This window comes from Mastigoproctus giganteus, chromosome 1 (genome assembly GCF_048544385.1).
Source record: "Mastigoproctus giganteus isolate SK-2022 chromosome 1, ASM4854438v1, whole genome shotgun sequence".
Classification (NCBI taxonomy): domain Eukaryota; kingdom Metazoa; phylum Arthropoda; class Arachnida; order Uropygi; family Thelyphonidae; genus Mastigoproctus; species Mastigoproctus giganteus.
This window is the reverse complement of record NC_143575.1, coordinates 189443322-189463677: the sequence shown is the minus strand read 5'-3', so window position 1 is coordinate 189463677 and position 20356 is coordinate 189443322. Positions and strand designations below refer to the sequence as shown.

General features: G+C 38.9%; 1 protein-coding gene across 1 annotated transcript in view; it reads left to right on the top strand.

The window, feature by feature from the left end:
- Nucleotides 1-20356, top strand: part of LOC150091384 (transcription initiation factor TFIID subunit 12-like) — an 85941-nt gene that overhangs the window by 30245 nt on the left and 35340 nt on the right. Inside the window, exon 4 of the mRNA XM_090383611.1 lies at nt 14385-14462. Within this exon, the coding sequence (XP_090239737.1) occupies nt 14385-14462 (78 nt within the window). The remainder of the gene's footprint in view (nt 1-14384; nt 14463-20356) is intronic.

Below are 20356 nucleotides of genomic sequence, written 5' to 3'. Positions count from 1 at the left end.
CATCCCATTTTTCTTCCAGCTCATGTATTAATGAACTTGGTAAAACACCTCCCACCATTCCCAACACGGTCCATTCAATGCCTCCTGTGGTCTTCCGTCAAAAGGATATCAGAAGGATTTTGATGAATCTTGATGCTAAGAAAGCTCCAGGTCCTGATGGTATTTCTCCACTTGTTCTCAAAATCTGTGCTCCTGAACTTACTCCTATTCTTTGCCGCCTTTTTTCACTTTCTTATTCCAAAGGTGTTTTTCCTTCTGCTTGGAAATTTGCTCATATCCAGCCAGTTCCTAAAAAGGGTGACAAATCCCTCCCATCCAATTATCGTCCCATTGCAATTACTTCTACTCTTTCTAAAGTAATGGAGAAATCAATTAACCGCCAACTCTTAAACTACCTAGAAACCTTCCGTCTGATCAACGATCGCCAGTATGGATTCCGTCAGTGTCGATCCACTGGTGATATTCTGGCTTATGTTACCCATTTATGGACTACTTCAATGGAAAGGTTCGGTGAAACACAAGCAGTTGCTCTTGACATCTCAAAGGCTTTCGATCGTGTTTGGCATAAAGGTCTTCTAAACAAGCTTCCATCTTATGGTTTGCCAACTGTTTTTAGTAATTGGTTATCCAGTTTTCTCTCTGATCGCTCACTGAGGGTGATGGTAGATGGCTCTCTGTCTTCTAACTTCTCCACTAATGCCGGTGTCCCCCAAGGTTCAGTTCTTTCCCCCACTCTTTTCCTCTTGTATATCAATGACCTTCTTCCATTGACTGGAAATCCTATCCATAGTTTTGCCGATGATAGCACATTGCATTCAACTTTCCATTTTGAGAAACCTTGCCCTGCTCAATCAGCTTCAACTTCTCGAAAATCTGCTACCAATTCCTTAAATGCCGATCTTCAGGTAATTCTCCAGTGGGGCAAAGACAACTTAGTTGATTTCAACCCTTCTAAAACTCAGTCTTGTCTTATATCTCGCAAAAAGGATTCTTCTGCTCCTATGCTTATCTTTAGTGACACTCCTATTTCTAGGCAAAAGGATATATCTCTTTTGGGGATTACCCTGACTTCTAATCTCTCTTGGCACAAGCACATTACAAATATTGCTTCCTCTGCATCTAAAAAACTTGGTTTTCTCTTTCGCTCTCAGCGTTACTTTTCTTCCAAACAGCTGCTCACTCTGTATAAATCGCAAATCCGCCCTGCCATGGAATATTGTTCCCACATTTGGGGTGGTGCCCCCAAAACCTCTCTCAGGCTTCTTGATTCCATTCAGAAGAGGGCAGTTAGGTTAATTAATGATTCATCTCTAACGGAGTCTCTCCACTCGCTTTCTCATAGACGTACTGTTTCTGCTGCATGCCTCTTCTACAGATATTTCCATGGGCACTGTTCTTCTGAATTGGCTTCTATAATTCCCGCTCTCTCTTTCAAAACAGTCCGAACACGTGCCGCCACCAGCCAACATCCATTTACTGTCCAACTTCAAACCCACAGAACCAACTTTTCATCTTCCTCATTTATTCATTCAACTGCCGTTTTCTGGAACAACCTTCCTTCATACGTATTTCCTGAAAATTACAATCTACAGAAGTTCAAGTCCAATGTCAACAAATATCTTCTTTCGTCTTCTCAACCTCCAACCCAAGCACGGTACTAAGTACTATAGGTTCTAATACCTCTCGTGTTTGGGGTTCACATAAAAAAAAAAAAAAAATATATATAATTTTTTTTTTTTTTTTTGATTAAAGATTAAAAATGCATTTTTTTTTAAAATTAATTTTTAGTCATGCATACAAGAATTATATTTCTCAATTAAAATTTTTGGGTGCTAATATTTATTACCTTATTAGTGTGAACCTTGACTTTGAAGAGATGATGCCAAACCTTAAATTAATTTCTCCATTACGAAGAGAGATGGCACCTCTGTAGCCAGGTGGGAAGGAGCAGCAGTGCGTAGCACACGCTTCTTGATTAGACCGGGGTTCAAGCCTGTTGCCACCAAATATGGAGGATGCGGAAAGGTCAGGGAATGACCACCGCATATCCCAGAGGAATATGGCCTTAGTTGCTAATGCTCCAAATAACAAACAATTACGAAGAGATAATTGCAAATTTTTTTCCAAATGTGATGTCAACAATCTTGTCCTTTTTTTTTTTTTTTTTTTACTGTTTTTGATATTGTTCATTAATGAAAAAGCATTTTCACACATGTATGTTGATCCAAACATAGAAAGTACTTGGAGCACTTCTTTTTGTAATAAAGGAAATTTTTTGCAGTCACAAGAACTCCAGAATTTTAAAATAGTTTTGTGTTGGAAACGACATTTCAGGGCTAAAGACTGCTGCATATCAACATGTTTTAACTCGCAGCTGCTACTTCATTTTGATTGAAGATTTGTTCAAGTTACTGATTTCAAAATTTTGACTATTTTTTTTTCAAAATTTTTTGTCAAAACATTTTATAAAATTTTGGGAGGTGTTCTTTCAGGTATTCAAATCTTTCTTGGAATTGGGCACTAAGGTCTTTAGTAAAGACCTTAGTGCCCAATTTCCTTTTAAAAGGGTGAAAAATCCCTCCCACCCAATTATCGTCCCATTGCAATTACTTCTACTCTTTCTAAAGTAATAGAGAAATCAATTAACCGCCAACTCTTAAACTACCTAGAAACCTTCCGTCTGATCAACGATCGCCAGTATGGATTCAGTCAGTGTCGATCCACTGGTGATATTCTGGCTTATTTACCCATTTATGGACTAATTCAATGGAAAGGTTCAGTGAAACACAAGTAGTTGCTCTTGACACCTCAAAGGCTTTCGATCGTGTTTGACATAAAGGTCTTCTGAACAAGTTCCCATCTTATGGTTTTCCAACTGTTTTTAGTAATTGGTTATCCAGTTTTCTCTCTGATCGCTCACTGAGGGTGATGGTAGAAGGCTCTCTGTCTTCTAACTTCTCCACTAATGCCGGTTTCCCCCAAGGTTCAGTTCTTTCCCCCACTCTTTTCCTCTTGTATGTTAATGACCTTCTTCCATTGACTGGAAATCCTATCCATAGTTTTGCTGATGCTAGCACATTGCATTCCACTTTCCATTTTTAGAAACCTTGCCCCGCTCAATCAGCTTCAAATCTCTAGAGCAATGTTTCTGGCATCCCTCTCCCCCCATACTTCTCCTTCAACCCATGCACGGTACTAAATACTATAGGCTTTTGATACCTTTCTTGTTTGGGGTTTTCATAAAAAAAAAAAAACTTCTCAAAAATCTGCTACCAATTCCTTAAATGCAGATCTTCAGGTAATTCTCCGGTGGGGCAAAGACAACTTAGTTGATTTTAACCCTTCTAAAACTCAGTCTTGGCTTATATCTCGCAAAAAGGATTCTTCTGCTCCTATGCTTATCTTTAGTGACACTCAGATTTCTAGGCAATATGATATATCTTTTGGGGATTACCCTGACTTCTAATATCTCTTGGCACAAGCACATTAAAAATATTGCTTCCTCTGCATCTAAAAAACTTCGTTTTCTCTTTTGCTCTTGGCATTACTTTTCTTCCAAACAGCTGCTCACTCTGTATAAATCGCAAATCTGCCCTGCCATGGAATATTGTTCCCATATCTGTGGGTGGTGCCCCCAAAACCTCTCTCAGGCTTCTTGATTACATTCAGAAGAGGGCAGTTAGGTTAATTAATGATTCATCTCTAACAGAGTCTCTCCACCCATGTCTCATAGACTTACTGTATCTGCTGCATGCCTCTTCTACAGATACTTCCATGGGCACTGTTCTGAATTGGCTTCTATAATTCCCGCTCTCTCTCTTTCAAAACAGTCCAAACATGTGCCGCCACCAGCCAACATCCATTTACTATCCAACTTCAAACTCACAGAACCAACTTTTCATCTTCCTCGTTTATTCCCCTCGACGTGGGCACCTGTACGTGGTGAGGGGACCTCCCAGTGACGCTGCTGGACTTCCAGACTATCATCACTGTGATCTAACGCCCACAGCCCAGGTTCCAGGCTTACATCAATGGAATCCGACGTGTTTGCCGTGCGCTGCGACCCGTGGAAATTCGGAAAGGGGGATCCTGGTGGTTGAGGGGCCCAGCTTCAATACACTACTTTGGCCCCTGCTTCGACAAGATGGGTGGTCCTGGAAGGCCCGGCTAGGATCAATCGGCTAGTAGGCTCGCCTGCGAGGGTCAACCGTGTCAATGCCACGCCCCTACCCTCATGGTCCGAGGGACAGGATTCAGGCTGGCGGCGGTGCGGGTATAGTGTCTGGGTAGCCCTGGCGTCCCACTCCCGAGCGCATTTATTGCATGCCGGGTAGTGGGTGTCCCTTTGGGCTCCGTGGTGGGTGGGGAGCCCGGGCACTGAACAATTAAAAAAACTCTATGAATCCTGATAAACTCATTTCTTCAGGGGCCCCAACCCGGTCCCTATCTGCAAACTTAGACGAAGACCCAGATAGTACTATTAGTACAAAGAGGCAGCGAACAGAAGTACCATCAGGGCCTGTTCCAAGGTTCCTGATTATGCACTCAACCGGTGAAAAACTGATTGGTAAAATGTTGCCCTTTTTTATTCAAAAAGGGTTAGATGGTTTAGCAGGTTCTCCCAAATCAGTTAAGAGGCTCCGTTCTGGAGACCTCTTAATTGAAACTAAAAATGACAGGCAGTCCGAACATCTACTCCGAGTAACATCAATCGGAGGAATCCCTATAACGGTGACACCACACAGAACACTCAATTCATCGAGAGGTGTCATTTCGGAGTGGGACCTTCTTGACGTAACCGAGGAGGAAATCTGCTCCGAATTAAAACCAAGGGAGTTACTGCCGTCAAGAGAATTACTGCGCGAAGGGATGGAAAAATTGTTAAAACCAGGAGCGTTATCCTGACTTTTAACACTCCTAAACCTCCTGACGAGATTAAAGCTGGATACATCAATTGTTCAGTGCGTCCATACATTCCAAACCCTTTACGGTGTTTTAAATGCCAGAAGTACGGACATTCTCCAATGGCCTGCCGTGGAGTCCTTGCATGCGCTCGATGTGGTGCAAAGGACCACGAAACAACAGCATGTTCAGCCGTAAAACCCACCTGTATTAACTGTGAAGGCGAACACCCGGCCTACTCACGAGCATGCCAGAGGTGGAAAGAAGAAAAAGAGATTCAACGGCTGTAGGCAGAGCTTAACATATCATACCAGGAGGCAAGGAAATCGGTCAAACCCCTGATTATCAACAAACCTACCTACGCCCAGAAGGTAGCAGGGAGATGTTCCATCGGAACTCAGACGGATATGACCATTCCTCCAAAGGAGTCTTTCACTCCCATCGCGCGGTATCTCTTCAGTTCTCAAAAACCTGCAGAAAAGGACCAATCAGCTGCCACTCCTATATCGGTACCTCCTAATGCTCCACAAGTAACAATGATAATTATGAAAGAAAAGAATAAGAAAGGGGAAGTCCCCCCTAGTACCCAAGAAAAGATGGATGTGGAGCAGAAGGAGGTACCCGAAGATTCAGTTTTGGAACTCTTTGCGGAGGAGGAAATGGACACGGGACAGCGTCCATTCTTCCCCAAAAAAGACAAATCCAAGACTGATAAAAGTAAGCCCTCAGCACCTCGGAAGCTGCCTGATGGACCCACCAAGGCAAAATAATGGCTAAATTCCTACAATGGAATTGTCGTGGATTCCGGCGAAATATTGATGACATCAAGGCCCTCCTGCAAAAGCACGAGCCAGTTTGCTTTTGCTTGCAGGAGACATATCTAAAGGCAAATGATGATCCCACCATGCACAACATCACATTTTTTCGAAAGGATAGAATTGCGGATGGCCCTGTACATGTGGGAGTGGCTATCCTTGTGGGTAACCAGACCCCAGTGCAGCCCTTGCTAATTACAACCAGCATAGAGGCTGTTGCAATTTGCCTTTCAGTGGGATTTTTAATAACTGTATGCTCCATTTATTTGCCACCTGGGACTGACATCACCCAGGCAGACCTTGATGGTCTTCTAACGCAGCTGCCTCCCCCTTTCTTACTTCTCGGGGATTTTAACGGACATAACACCCTGTGGGGTAGTGCTAACATCAACGGAAGGGGATGAGTCATAGAGCGTATGCTCAATGACAATGACCTTTCCCTTCTAAATACTGGAACAAACACCTTCTTCCACATGCCTACCTGTACTTTTTCTGCCATTGATCTCTCTATCTGCTCCCCTTCTCTACTCCCTTCACTCACTTGGGAAGTGGAGGAGAATCCATACGGAAGTGATCACTTCCCTGTGATAACCTCGTTACACAGCGGGAGACCATGTCTTCCCTTCAGGTTACCACGGTGGAAGATTGATCAGGCTGACTGGACTGCCTTCCAACATCAGGCAAATTTTGATCTTAGCACAGTCAGTCAAGAGCCTATCAATGATGCAGTTAAGTACATCACAGAAAATATTGTCCAAGCAGCTGCGAATGCTGTTCCAAAAACATCTGCCCGGTTTCCACCATTTCCGAAACCTTGGTGGAATTCACAATGCACAGCAGCAAAAAAGGCTCAAAACAAAGCGTGGGGGATATTCCGCCGATATCCTACCACGAACAACCTTATAGCCTTCAAACGTGCACGAGCCAAAGCACGCTACATCCGTCGTCAGAGTCAAAAGGAATCGTGGATCCGTTTTACATCATCTATTAACCAGTCTACCAACTCTAAGGTAGTCTGGGATAAAATGCGGAAAATGAAGGGAAAATATACATCCCACCCTTCTTCAATCCTAGATTATAATGGATGCGCTATTGCAGATCCAACTGCAATAGCCAATGCTCTTGGGGAAACATTCTTTAACATCTCCGCAACATCCTCGTACTCCCAAGAGTTCCTGGTCCTGAAACATAAACTGGAAAGAGAAGCACTTAATTTTAAGTCCAAGGGCCTCTATCCCTACAACGGGGATTTTACTATTCAGGAACTGAAAAGAGCCCTCGCTCTTTCCAAAGCAAGTGCTGTTGGACCAGATGGCATCCATTATGACATGATTAAACATCTATCCCCAAAATCTATGGATTGTCTGCTCCTTCTGTATAACAGAATCTTTACTGAAGGGCAGTTTCCGGACTCCTGGCGAAAGGCAATCGTTCTTGCCTTTCCTAAGCCAGGAAAGGATCCAAAAATCACCACAAATTATCGTCCTATTGCTCTGACCAGCTGTCTATGCAAAATCCTGGAGAGAATGGTTAATTCTCGTTTAATATGGTATCTCGAAACAAATGACCTTCTCTCCAACATCCAGTGCGGCTTCCGAAGGAACCGGTCCACTTTGGACCATCTTATTAGATTGGAAGCATCCATCCGGGATGCTTTCCTAAAACGCGAACACTTGGTGTCTGTGTTCTTTGACATGGAAAAAGCGTACGACACAACTTGGAGATTTGGTATTTTAAAAGACCTTTACAACCTCGGTCTGAGAGGCCACCTTCCCATTTTTATTAAAAATTTTTTATCCTGCCGTTATTTCCAAGTTCGTGTAGGATCCTCCCTTTCGCGGCCTTTTTTGCCAAGAGGAGGGGATACCACAAGGATCTGTCTTAAGTGTTACGCTTTTTGCCATTAAAATAAATTCTATTTCTGAACAACTTCCTCCAACTATAAACAGTGCACTCTATGTCGATGACTTCAGCATATTCTCTCAATCATGCAATATGAGGGTTATTGAGAGACAACTGCAACAAGCTATTGACCGTGTTAACACCTGGGCCACGGCCAATGGTTTCAGGTTCTCACCGGAGAAGACCGTTTGCGTCCATTTTTGTCACAAATGTAACCTCCACCCCGAACCTGAATTACGACTTGGACAAAGCACCATTCCAGTTGTATCAGAGGCGAAATTCCTGGGACTCGTTTTTGACAAAAAGTTGACATTTGTTCAACACATTCGTCAGCTACGTACAAAGTGTATGAGAGGGCTTAACATCCTCCGCTCTCTCTCTTCTACCTCTTGGGGTGCAGACCGATGCACTCTCCTACGTCTGTACCGTGCACTTGTACGTTCAAAATTAGATTATGGGTCTCAGGTATATGCATCTGCTAGAAATAGCGCTGTTCGTTGGCTTGACCCCATCCATCACAAAGCCATTCGTATCGCTACGGGTGCATTCAGAACATCACCTGTCCAAAGTCTGTATGTCGAAGCAAATGAACCATCCTTGTCACTTCGACGAATGCAGTTGTCTCTACAATATGCCTTCAAGCTGAAGTCCCTGCCGGATCATCCCACGTGGACATCCGTCTTCGAGCCACGATGGGAAAATCTCTATAACGCACGACGGACCGCCAATCGCCCTTTCGGCATTCGTGTTCAAGAGCTACTCAATGAGCTTAACATCTCGGTAGACAAGGTTGCTCGATCACCAAAGGAGCCCCTTCCACCCTGGCATGCACACACACCAGCATGTGACTTCTCGCTGAAGGCTGCGATGAAGTCTAATACTCCGTCTTCTGTCTACCTTCAGCTCCATTCACAACACCGTGCAGAACACTCTGACTTCTTGCCAGTCTACACAGACGGCTCGAAGTCAGAATCGTATGTGGGATCTGCTGCTGTCTTTCCAAACAATACCATATCAGAGCAGATACCCCTTGACTGCAGCATTTACACTGCAGAGCTGCATGCCATAGAGTTAGCTCTAAATCACATAAGAAAACACCGTTACCAACGGTGTATTATATATGTCGATTCAATGAGTGCACTACAGGCTTTATCAGCGATGTCACACACCAATCATCCAACCCTGTCCCGAATTCAGCAGATAATATACAATCTCCATACAAGTGGATTCGATATCCTCTTCTGCTGGATCCCCAGTCACATCGGGATTAGAGGAAATGATCTGGCTGACATTGCAGCCAAATTGGCAGCCCTGAGGGATAATCTTGACCTGTTAGTCCCCTATACAGACTACAGGCAAGTGATCCGTAGCAACCTACAATCTCAGTGGCAAGATTTGTGGCATCGACTGATTACTACAAACAAACTATGTCGAATTAAGCCTGTGATCCATCCTTGGCGGTCCAGCTTACGCAGGGATCGCAAAGAGGAAGTTGTTCTTACTCTGCTCCGCATAGGACACTGTCATTTGACACACTCCTTTTTGCTGAGGGCTGATGACCCTCCTATGTGCGAGCATTGTGACACCGTTTTATCCGTCCAACACATTTTATGTGATTGTACTAGTTTTATAAATTCTCGTTTTACTGCTTTTACCCATCTGACTGAGCCATATACACTCAGTCAGATTTTAAATGACAACGACAATGTGTCAGCAGTTTTTAAATTTTTAAAATCGATCAATATGTATACACTTATATGAAATATACAATTTGCTTTTATCATTATACTGATTTTATGTATTGATATGTCTGTATATATATATGCAACTTTAGACGAAATAACATTTTTAAAAGAAACCAGTCTAATCTTTTTTTGAATTTTAATCTTTGCATGGCGCACTATAACCTTGCTGTTTTTGCGCCACAAAAATCAAAATCAAATCAAATCAAATCAAACCTCGTTTATTCATTCAACTGCCGTTTTCTGGAACAACCTTCCTTCATACGTATTTCCTGAAATTTACAGTCTACAGAAGTTCAAGTCTAATGTCAACAAATATCTTCTTTCGTCTTCTCAACCTCCAACCCAAGTACAGTACTAAATGCTATAAGTTCTAATACCTCTCGTGTTTGGGGGTTTACATTTAAAAAAAAAAAAAAAAAAAATCATTGTTAGTTTTGCATGCTTTTCCCCTTTTGTGCACAAGGTAACAGTGGAAGGCAAGAGGTTTCAGATCAGACACAGCTTTTCAAAAGTTTATAATGTGGTTGCTAATAGATTTTCCTTGAAATATTACAAGATCATTTGCAGATCCAGGAAGGTGCTGTAGCAGTATCTTTTTGAAAAACAATTCTTTGCGAATAATTAAAACTTCCTTTTTATTTAGTGTGCAAAGTGATTTTTTCTATTTCATACTCAATTTTGCTGTTCATTATTCATCTGCCAAGAGGTAGATGCAGTAATATAATAGATATGATTATAGGTAGAATAATAGGTCAATATAATAATATACTATTAAATAACAGATATATAATAACAGAAAGAATATATAATAATTTTGTTTTCAAAATTATTAATAGCAGCTGCTAATTTAAAAAATAAAAAAAAAAACCATCATTGTGAGGAACAAGCACATCTTTTTTTCTTTGTGTGCAAAAAAAAAAAAAGCTATGCTATAGATACTTAAGTACAAATGAATTTCAAGTATAAGTTGAATCCTAGTTTTAGACTTAGGGAAGTCAAGGAATGTATTGACCTGGGTATATGTCGATATAAGAAAATGTGCTTTGAAGGCATATCCACTGCTGCCTGAGTTAGTACATTTTGGCATAAAAAATAGGTGAAGTGGGCAGAACTGTTTCATCCAAAGCTTTTAATAGTAAATGAATGGAATATTATATTAATGTATTTCATAAAATCTATGATACTCTTTACCGCTTACCTTATTTTTAAATGAATATAAATGTTTTATTGTTTTAAGAATTAATAAAAACTGGATTTTTGTGATTACCAGTGCTAACAACTGCAGTTTGATTAAAATAGAGGTACTTTAATATCAATTTCTGATTTTAACTACTGCATAACAACAAATGTAGACACTGTAAAAGTTTAGAAATGCAAGCTTGTGAACTGGATTTTTTCTATATATTAAAAAAAAATGGATTTCTTCATGTAACATTAAAAATTTATTTTAAGTTATAAACAAACTTTTCTTCATATGTAGAAAACTGACATGACAGTATATAAGGCAACCCTGTACTTCTTTGATTTTGAAAACATCTAAAATATTTTGATTTATACTTCAGTATCTCCAGTTCTTTTCACTTCCTGATGTTAACACATGGGAAAATGTAGCTGCCTTGACTGAGCAAATTAGCTGCAGCTACCATATACAATCGGACCTCTCTTTAACGAACTTCCACATAGTGATTTTTTTTTTTATTATTATTATTATTTCTCCTTGGTTTTATTTCCCATTACATTGAAAAAAGTTTCAGTATAACAGAGAATATTTCCATATAATGAACTGATTTCAAGAGACCTCTTTTTGTATTTTTTGTATGCATTTTTTGCATACAAAAAATACATTTTTGGCCTTTAGAAAATAGAGCTGATACTGTAGAAAGCATGAATTAAGAACTAAAAGGATTAAGAATCAAGAGCTAAAACATTCCACAATTTAGTGGTGCCCATAAAACCATGCAGGAGAAAACCGGCCGGCCAATGTATAGGATAAAAAAAGATAGATTTTGGGAGAGACCTTTGCCTAGTAGTGGGACAGCAATGGCTAAGAAGAAAAAGTAAAACCTATACAACTGCCACTACTGTACCGAGAAATTGCACTGCTATCTACGTGTCCACAGCCACTGGCAAAGATTAAGGCATATTCCCGATGCAGATATTGGCTCTGGCCAACCTGTTTTCTGCTGTAAGCACCGTATTAGAGAATTAGGAGAGAGTGATTTTCCTTATCCTGGAAATTCGTCTGTTGTTTCACAGAAATGAGTCATCCACACTTTTATTAAATTTCACCTGTCTCTGTTTATATGGTAGGTACAAGTGGTCCCTAAATCAGTTTTGTTTCAGTTGCTGTGCAAGTAACTTTACATGTTTAAGAGGAATTCCTTGAGTGTAGTGTGACAAAGTGGAAGTGCTTAATAATGTACATCAGGGAGTTAAAAAAAATAATGCCAATATCAGGGCCATTAATAAAAGAAAAGGCTATGGAGTATGCATCTTTTTTCTGGGGCATGAAACATTCCAAGCCAGTTCTGGTTGATTGGACAAATTTAAAAATGCCATGGCCTACTCGAAAACATTATTTCTGATGAAAGTGGAGTTGTAATTGAAGAAGACTGTACCCATTTGAAAAAAGCAATTTGAAAAAAAAATTATGGAGGATTACGAGCCCAAAGACATATTCAATGTTGATGAAACATGTCTATTTTTTAAATGTTTGCCAAACAAGACACTGACTTTTAAAGGTGATAAATGTTAGATGGTAAAATAGTAAGAAGAGAATTACAGTCTTGGTTGGTGCAGATATGGCTGATAATGAAAAACTGAAGCTTTTGGTAATCGGCAAAACTAAATAATCCCAATGTTTCAAAGGAGTAAAGTCGTTACATTTGGATTACAACTACAACAAAAAATCTTGGGTGGCAAGTGAAATTTTTGAACAGTGGATTTTGAGTAGCGATAGAAAGATGACGAAAGAAAACAGAAAAATCATGTTGACTGTCGACAACTGTCCTGCCCACCTTTACTCGGTAATTTTGAAACTTTCAAGTATGAAGCTTGTTTTCTTCCTTCCTAATACCTCGTCTAAACTGCAGAAAATGGACCAGGGCATTATCAAGAATTTGAAAATGCACTACCGAAGGTGTATACTGGAAAAAATTGTACTGAGAATAGAAACCAACCAATAGATTCTGTTATAGATTTGTAGATGTGCATATCAGAATTGGCGAAAGTGCAGAGTCAAGATGTGACAGAAACAACGATCAAGAATTAATTGTTTTACAAAAACAGGTTTTGCTAAAACTAATTAATAGTGATGAACTATTACAAGATATTGAGCAATAGTGGGAAAAACTCCAAGCAAGTTTGCATTTTAAATAGAGGTTTGATCATGGAGAAATTGTTCTTGACGAATTTTTAGGAATTGATAATGATGTCATAGTCAGGACCGGCAGAAAATGGTAAACCCGGTAAGTAGGGCATAAGGGCACCAATGACTGGGTTCACCGAAATTCAAAATTTTTATCTTAATAATATTTAATAAAAGTATCTCAAGGGTGCCAAATACATTTCTGCCTAGGGGCCCCAAAAACTTCAGGACAGTGTTTGGTCATAGTAGCTGAATATCCGAGCGACTCCAACATTTTGGAGCGTATTTAAAGAACTAGTAACAATATTGATGATGAGTTGGATGAAAATGAGGGCAACAAAGGCAATATTAAACCTTTCAAACATGAAATGTTGGCAGCATTTGAAACTTTGCATCAAGGCCTTCAGGGTGAAGAAAATGTGCCAGAAAATATATGAGTGTTTAAACAGATGCAAACATTTTTATGAATGCTGTACAGTAAAATGTAGTTTCATAGTATGAATCAGAGCTGTAATGCTCAATACGTTCTACATTGATATTAATATTTGTAAAATAATAAGAGGAGTTTACCTCAATATAGTACATAGAACACTTCTGTATGATACTCTCCAGAAATTGAAACGAAAAAATTCAAAAAACTTACATTAGAAGTAAAAAATAATTAAAAATCAATTTAACGCAATTAAAAATATTAAAGAATAACGAAAATATTGAAAATAGTTTTGAATATTTTCATTAGATTCTTTTTAATATTTTTAATTGCTTTAAATTGATTTTTAATCGTATTAAATTGATTTTAATTATTTTTTACTCATGTAAGTTTTTTGATTTTTCCGTTTTAATTTCTGGAGAGTATCATACAGAAGTGTTCTGCATACTATATTGAGGTAAACTCATCTTATTATTTTACAAGTGAAATGTAGTACAACAAAAAATAACCAAGTATTTTACGAAATATTTCTTGACTATATTGTGTGCATCATGTAAGTAATTCTTGTATACATGTTAATATGTATGTATTAATAATTTAATTGTTTTAAAATGTTAGAAAATTTATTCGTTCCTACTTATTTCTGATTTATTTCCCATCTTTTACTATTTTTCTAAACATTGAATTACAGTATTTTTCATTGTTGAAAAGGTCATATTTCTTTATAACAAAATTTCTGTTTAACAATTTTTTTTCAAGCGAACGATCAATTTCATTATATAGAGGTGTGTGTGTGTGCGCACACACACGCACACTGGAAAATACAGCAAATGAGATACTCTTCCAGCGTGAGCCTTTAGCTAGGGCAACTCTCACTTTTTTTATGTTAAGAATAAACTAAAATGGCTTGGTGGCATGTTAACAAAATGCAGCCACCTTTGCTGATAAATTAGTTGCATCTACAGTGTGCTTGCACACACACCCAGTTTCATTTGCACTAGAATTAATTTAATGGGAGAGAACAGAAAATTCTTAGTCAAGAACTTTTGTTTTTTATTTCTACTTTGTGGAATTGTTCTATATAATGTGTTTAATACCCTTAATTAGTTAGTATGCTGTTTAGAATTTTTTTTTTTTTTTTTTTTTTTTTGCTTGAGGAAAAGTATTCAAATTCAAAGTGTGAAACAATACAAACTATTTAATTTATTTCTGATCATATTTAGATACTCAACAAGCAGCGCCTTCAAGACTTAGTAAGAGAAGTAGATCCAAGTGAGCAGTTGGACGATGATGTTGAAGAGGTAAGTTTGCATTTTAAGTAGAACTATAATTGAAACATTGACATCTTTGGTTGCAATTAAGATTAGTATCCATATGGTGCAAAGAAGGCCTAGACTTCTGCTGCACCAGCCAAAAAAATGAATAATTAATTAATTTAAAATAATAATAAATAAACTACCTATTTGTCTCACTCCTCACATAAGTGTGTATCCAGATGACCTTTGAATTTCTCCATGCTTTCAGCCTCAACCACCTATGGAAGTAACTTATTCTGGTAATTATACTTACTAGCTAAAAGAAAACTTCCTGTATTACAGTGTGAACTTCTCATATTTATTCTGAATTTAGGGCTCCTAGTTCTGGAATTATTTATAAGAGTGAAAATTCCATCCTCATTCATTTTACTTTCACCTCTGAACCTTATACGGACGTCCTTTATAGAAGTGCAGTGTCTTTTTTTTTTAGTTGCTGTCCGCATACTTGAACACAGTGTTCCAGTTGTGGTATTACAATTGCCTTATAGGTGGGTTTATGACCTCCTTATCTCTACAAGCAAATTTTTAAAAAATCATCGATAGGACACCAAGGGCCTTCCCTGCTGCCTGTCTACACTTTTCAGAGAAATTGATGTCCAACCATACCATAACTTGCAAATTCCTTTCTTTCTCTACTATTCTTATTTCACCTCTACTATTTGTATGTGTTATTTTAGGGTGCTATTTCCCAAATGTATGAGCTTGCATTTTCCTGAATTAAAACATAGCTGCAACTGATCTTGACATAGTCTCCAAAATTTGACATTACACCTTATATCCCTTCATTCATTTAGGGAAATCAGAAACAGCTATGGTACCAGTACTGATCTTAGGGGAACCTCATTTCTTATGTTAGCCCAATCTGAAGAATAACCATTAATCATAATCCTCTGCTTCCTGTCATGCAGCCATCCTATGATCCAGCTTGTGCAGTAAACCTTTCATGAAGGACCAAGTCAAATATTTTGCTCCTCCATCCACATAAGTTACTCTGTCAAAATAGCTACCCACATTAGCTAAATGTGATTTTCCCCTTTACAAAACCATGCTGTATTTCGTTCAGAATTCCATTTCTATCTAAAAGATCTTGTGCTTGCACTCCTGATTGTTGCCTCCATGATTCTTGTCATCATTCCACTATTCCACAGGTCAATATATCTGCCAAACCTCTGCGACAGGTTTGGCAGATCGGCAGCTTAAATTTATTGCCTTCAACAGAAAAAGAAGCTTCAAAAATAATAAGCCTGGGCATGACACACCTGATCTTATTGATATCTGTTATGGCCACAAGTCTGAAAATGACATATATTAAACTAGCCATACTCAGTATTATGACATTGTCAGGAAAAATTGAGGAGTGTGTGAACAAAGGACAGAAAAATAAAGATACTTGGATTGAGTGAATCAAAATGGAAAGGAAATGGGTGTATAGAGTTAAAAGGTGCCTATTACCTATATTGGTCTTGGGGTGATATAGCGAGGAAGGGTGTAGCCATCATTATAGATCACAGGATTAAGGAAAGTCTACTGAATAATATCAGCAATAGATGCTACGCACCACAAACCAGTTGCAAAGAAATGGAGAGGCTGGAGTTTGAGGACAAGGTCAAAGAGAACATCACAGGTGGAGATATAGTCATGGGTGACCTGAACGCAAAAGTCTGGGTGGAGAAACAAGAATTAGAATATGCTTTGGGTCTGGTGGTGACAGGTTGTTGGATTTCTGTTTACAGAACAGCTTAGTCATAGGAAACACCTGGTTCAAGAAGAGAAAGAGTCACAGTGACGTGGGGTGGTCAACAGAAATCCTCCTCAACTATATACTCATGGATAAGGAGTGACACAGAAGACTAGTGGGCATCATGGTCATTCTGAGTGTCTCCAGGTAATGATCACAGGTTATTGTTGAAGTTTTAAGATTTCTTAAATTGAAGAGGATCGAAATAACGAGAGAGAGAGAGAAAGAGAACTACAGGTGTGGAAGTTGAAAGAAGAGGAAAAAGGAGCGATGTTCAGGGAGGTTATACCTAAGTTGGTGGTGAACAGCATGGAATCAGAATGGAAAGCATTCAAAAACTGCATAGTAAGACTGACAGAACAGCTATGAGGAGGGACAAGCAATAGAAGGAGATGAAATGAAACCCATGGTGAAATGAGAAGACAAGAGAGGTGAAAAACAAGAATAATGTATTCAGGACCTACTTCCAGAGAATAAAGAAATCAGGAGAATAAAGAGATATGAAACAATGAAGCGAGAGGATTGAAAGAAGACTGTTTTAGATCACTTTTTTTTTTTTTTTTTTTTCCCTTCCTCTTCTATCTTCCCTATCCTTCCTAAATATATATTGTATGTACCATAGCGAAACTCATCATCCCGTTTCCAAGTGACACCATGTTTCATTAACCAAGTTTTAGTTTATGAAATTCTTAAACTACATGTATAAATGAATCGCATAACGCATTAAATCAAAATGGACCATATTATAATGGACCTTTATCAAAAGTCCATTATAATAACAGTCAAGGAAAGTAAAAATAAGGAGGATACATTTTGAAGAGCTGACATTTACTCTATCTATGCTTATCACTTAACAATTAGGATTTTTGTTTGGTTTTTTTTTTTCTCTTCCTCCCCCAAAAAAAACAGCTAAAATTGTCATATAGTTTCCAAAATAACATTTCTCTTTACACTACAACTGAAACAAAATTAATGATGCTTAAACCACCCAAATGGGATGGTTCTTTGTCTCATGATCCCAACCAAAATTACAGTCCTCATTGGGAAAAGGGGTCACACACATCCTCATTGAGGTGCAAGGTGTGTTGGAAAAGTTTTAGGACTACATTCATAAAAAATCAGTCTCAAAGAAAAAAATATTTATAATTTAGTCTTCAAAGTACATTTCTCATAACTTTATACAACTCTTTGCTTGGGCTTACAGCTTCTGGATAGCTCTTTGGAACTGAGCCTGTGGAACTCTGTTTAACTCCCTTATCATGCTGGTTTGGATCTCTGAAATGCTGTCAAAATGGTGCCCCTTCAGATGGGATTTCACTTTGGGGAACAGAAAATAATCGGCAGATGCCAAATCCAGCAAATCAGTTGGGGGTGGTTTAAAACGCTGTAATGCCCTTCCATGCAAGTAAGTGCAATGGTTGCAGTGTGAAAAGGTGCATTGTGGTGAAGCAAGAACTTGCCTTACAGGCTGAATTAATTTCAACTGTTTGTACATTTGTTGCAAACCATGGGGCAAAACTCCTTACCAATCAAAAAAAAGAACCATTGTTTTGGTTCAAGGCTTTTGGAACCGGAGTTAGCATTGGTAAAGTCATACAATGCAAGAAAGTAAGCTTATATAGCATCAACCAAAAAGCCAACTCCTTACCAATAAAAAAAAAAAAGATAACCATCGTTTTGGTTCAAGGCTTTTGGAACCGGAGTTAGCATTAGCATTGATAGAGGCATATGATGCAAGAAAGTAAGCTTAATAGCATCAGCCAAAAAAAAAAAAAAAAAAAAAATTTTTTTTTTTTTTTTTCCCAACCTCCTGCTGGCTAAAGGCGAATTTCTGCCTTTAACCAGCAGGTGGTTGAAAAGTTGTCTTTCCTCAGTTTGAATTTGTGTCCTCTCAGGTGAGTAATCTGAGCAACAGGAAGAATCCCATTAGCATTGAGCTTGCTCAAATCATTCAAGGCCTTATACACCTAAATTAGATCACCTCACAGGTACCTAGTCTCCAGAAGCTATAATTTGCAGAACTTAAGCCTTTCTTGGTAACATTGACTCTTTGACCCATTGTTCCACTCACCAGTCTGTTTGCTGGGCTCCTCCATAGCCAGGTGGGAAGGAGCAGCAGCGCATAGCACACGCTTCTTGATTAGACCGGGGTTCGAGCCCGTCACCACCAAATACGGAGGATGCAGAAAGGTCAGGGAATGACCACCGCATATTCCCGGAGCAATATGGCCTTAGTTGCTAATGCTTCTAAAAAAAAAAAACCAAACCAGTCTCTTTGCCCTTCCCTGTACTCATTCCAGCAGCTGTTCATCTTTCCTAAAATGAGGCCTCCAGGCCTGTATGCAGTACTCAAGGTGTGGCCTGACCATTGCCTTATACAAGGGAACAATCACCCCGTTATCCCTGCTAGCAAAATTCCTGTATATCATTGACAAGACACCATGAGCAACTCATGCAGCCTTTTTGCACTGCTCAGAAAACTTCATATCTGACTGCTTGTTTATTGTTTTTTTTTGTTATTTGGTTTTTAGGAGCATTAGCAACTAAGGCCATATTGCTCTGGGGATATGCGGTTGTTATCCCTGACCTTTCCACATCCTCCGTATTTGGTGGGCACGGGCTCGAACCCCAGTCTAATCAAGAAGTGTGTGCTGTGCACTGCTGTTCCTGCCCACCTGGCTACGGAGGCGCCATATTTGACTGCACAATTACCCCCAAGTCCTTTTCATTCTCTACTACCCTGAGTGTAGTACCACCCAGTTGATACGTTATTCTGGGGTTACTGCTACCCATATGCAATACTTTACATTTGTGAATGTTAAATTTCAGTTGCCACCTCTCGGCCCATCTGCCCAACTTTTTGAGATCCTGTTGCAGTAGTGTACTATCATTACTGTCATTAACAATCATGCCATCCTTCTTATCTGCAAACTTAGACATTAACCTTCATCAATATTGCTGAAAAATACTGAAAACAATGGGCCCAATACTGAACCCTGGGGAACTCCACCAATAACATTAGTACACGAAGAGCTGTGTACATTGATAATCACTCTGTCTTCTCCCACTCAACCATCCTTTTATCCATTGTAGCAACTTGCCCTTAATGCCATACTGCTCCAATTTTTACAGTAGACTTCCATGTGCCACAGTATCAAAAGCTTTCCTGAAATTCAAGTATATGATATAAAAATTATTTCTTTCATCCAGTTCCTTTGTGACCCATATCTTAGTATCTAATCAAATTTGTCAGGCAAGACATCCACTTAACAAACCCATGCTGTGTCTGAACTATAACTACAGTCTTGTCCAGATGATCCTGCATCGCTTCCTTAACTAGTGACTCCATTATTTTTCCTGGAACAAAAGTTACACTTACAGGTCTGTAATTACTCGTGTCACCCTTTGATCCCCTTTGTGAATTGGGGACACATTTGCACATCTCCAGTCCATGGGGATCTCCCCTGGGTCTAAGGAAGCTTTCATAATTATGGATAAGGGTTTGCTTACTTCCTTCGCGCCTCCTTTAATATAACTGGATAGATTCCATCTACCCCAGGTGCCTTTCTTATGTTAATTTCAACAATTTCTCCTCCACTTTACTCTGTTATTACAAAATCATTTAGCTCCTTGCTAGATTTTGCTTCTGACCTCTACTTCCCTACAGACCTCATGTGTAAATGTAGATGCAAAATACTCATTCAGTTTGTCAGCAAGTTCAAGAATTGAATTGTCGATGTCAAGTGGACCAATCTGATTCATCCCTTTCCTTCTTGGAGTTTTTCGACCGTATGTTGTGATCACAGGAATGAAAATTCATTTGTGTGATCACAACATATGGTCGAAAAGCATTATCAGCTTCAGGAAGGAAAATCGTTTTGCAATTTTTTTTCTTTAAATTCTTTTAATTAATTTTCTTATTTTTAATTGTGTTAAATTGATTTTTAATTAATTTTTAAACTATTTGTTACTCTGAAGTAAATTTTTCGATTTTTTTCGTTTTAATTTCTGTAGAGTTTGTTCTACGTACTATATTGAGGTAAACTCCTCTCAATATTTTACAAATATTGATATCAGTGTAGAACGTATTGAGCATTACAGCTCTGGTTCATACCATCTAATTATATAAGAATAAAATATA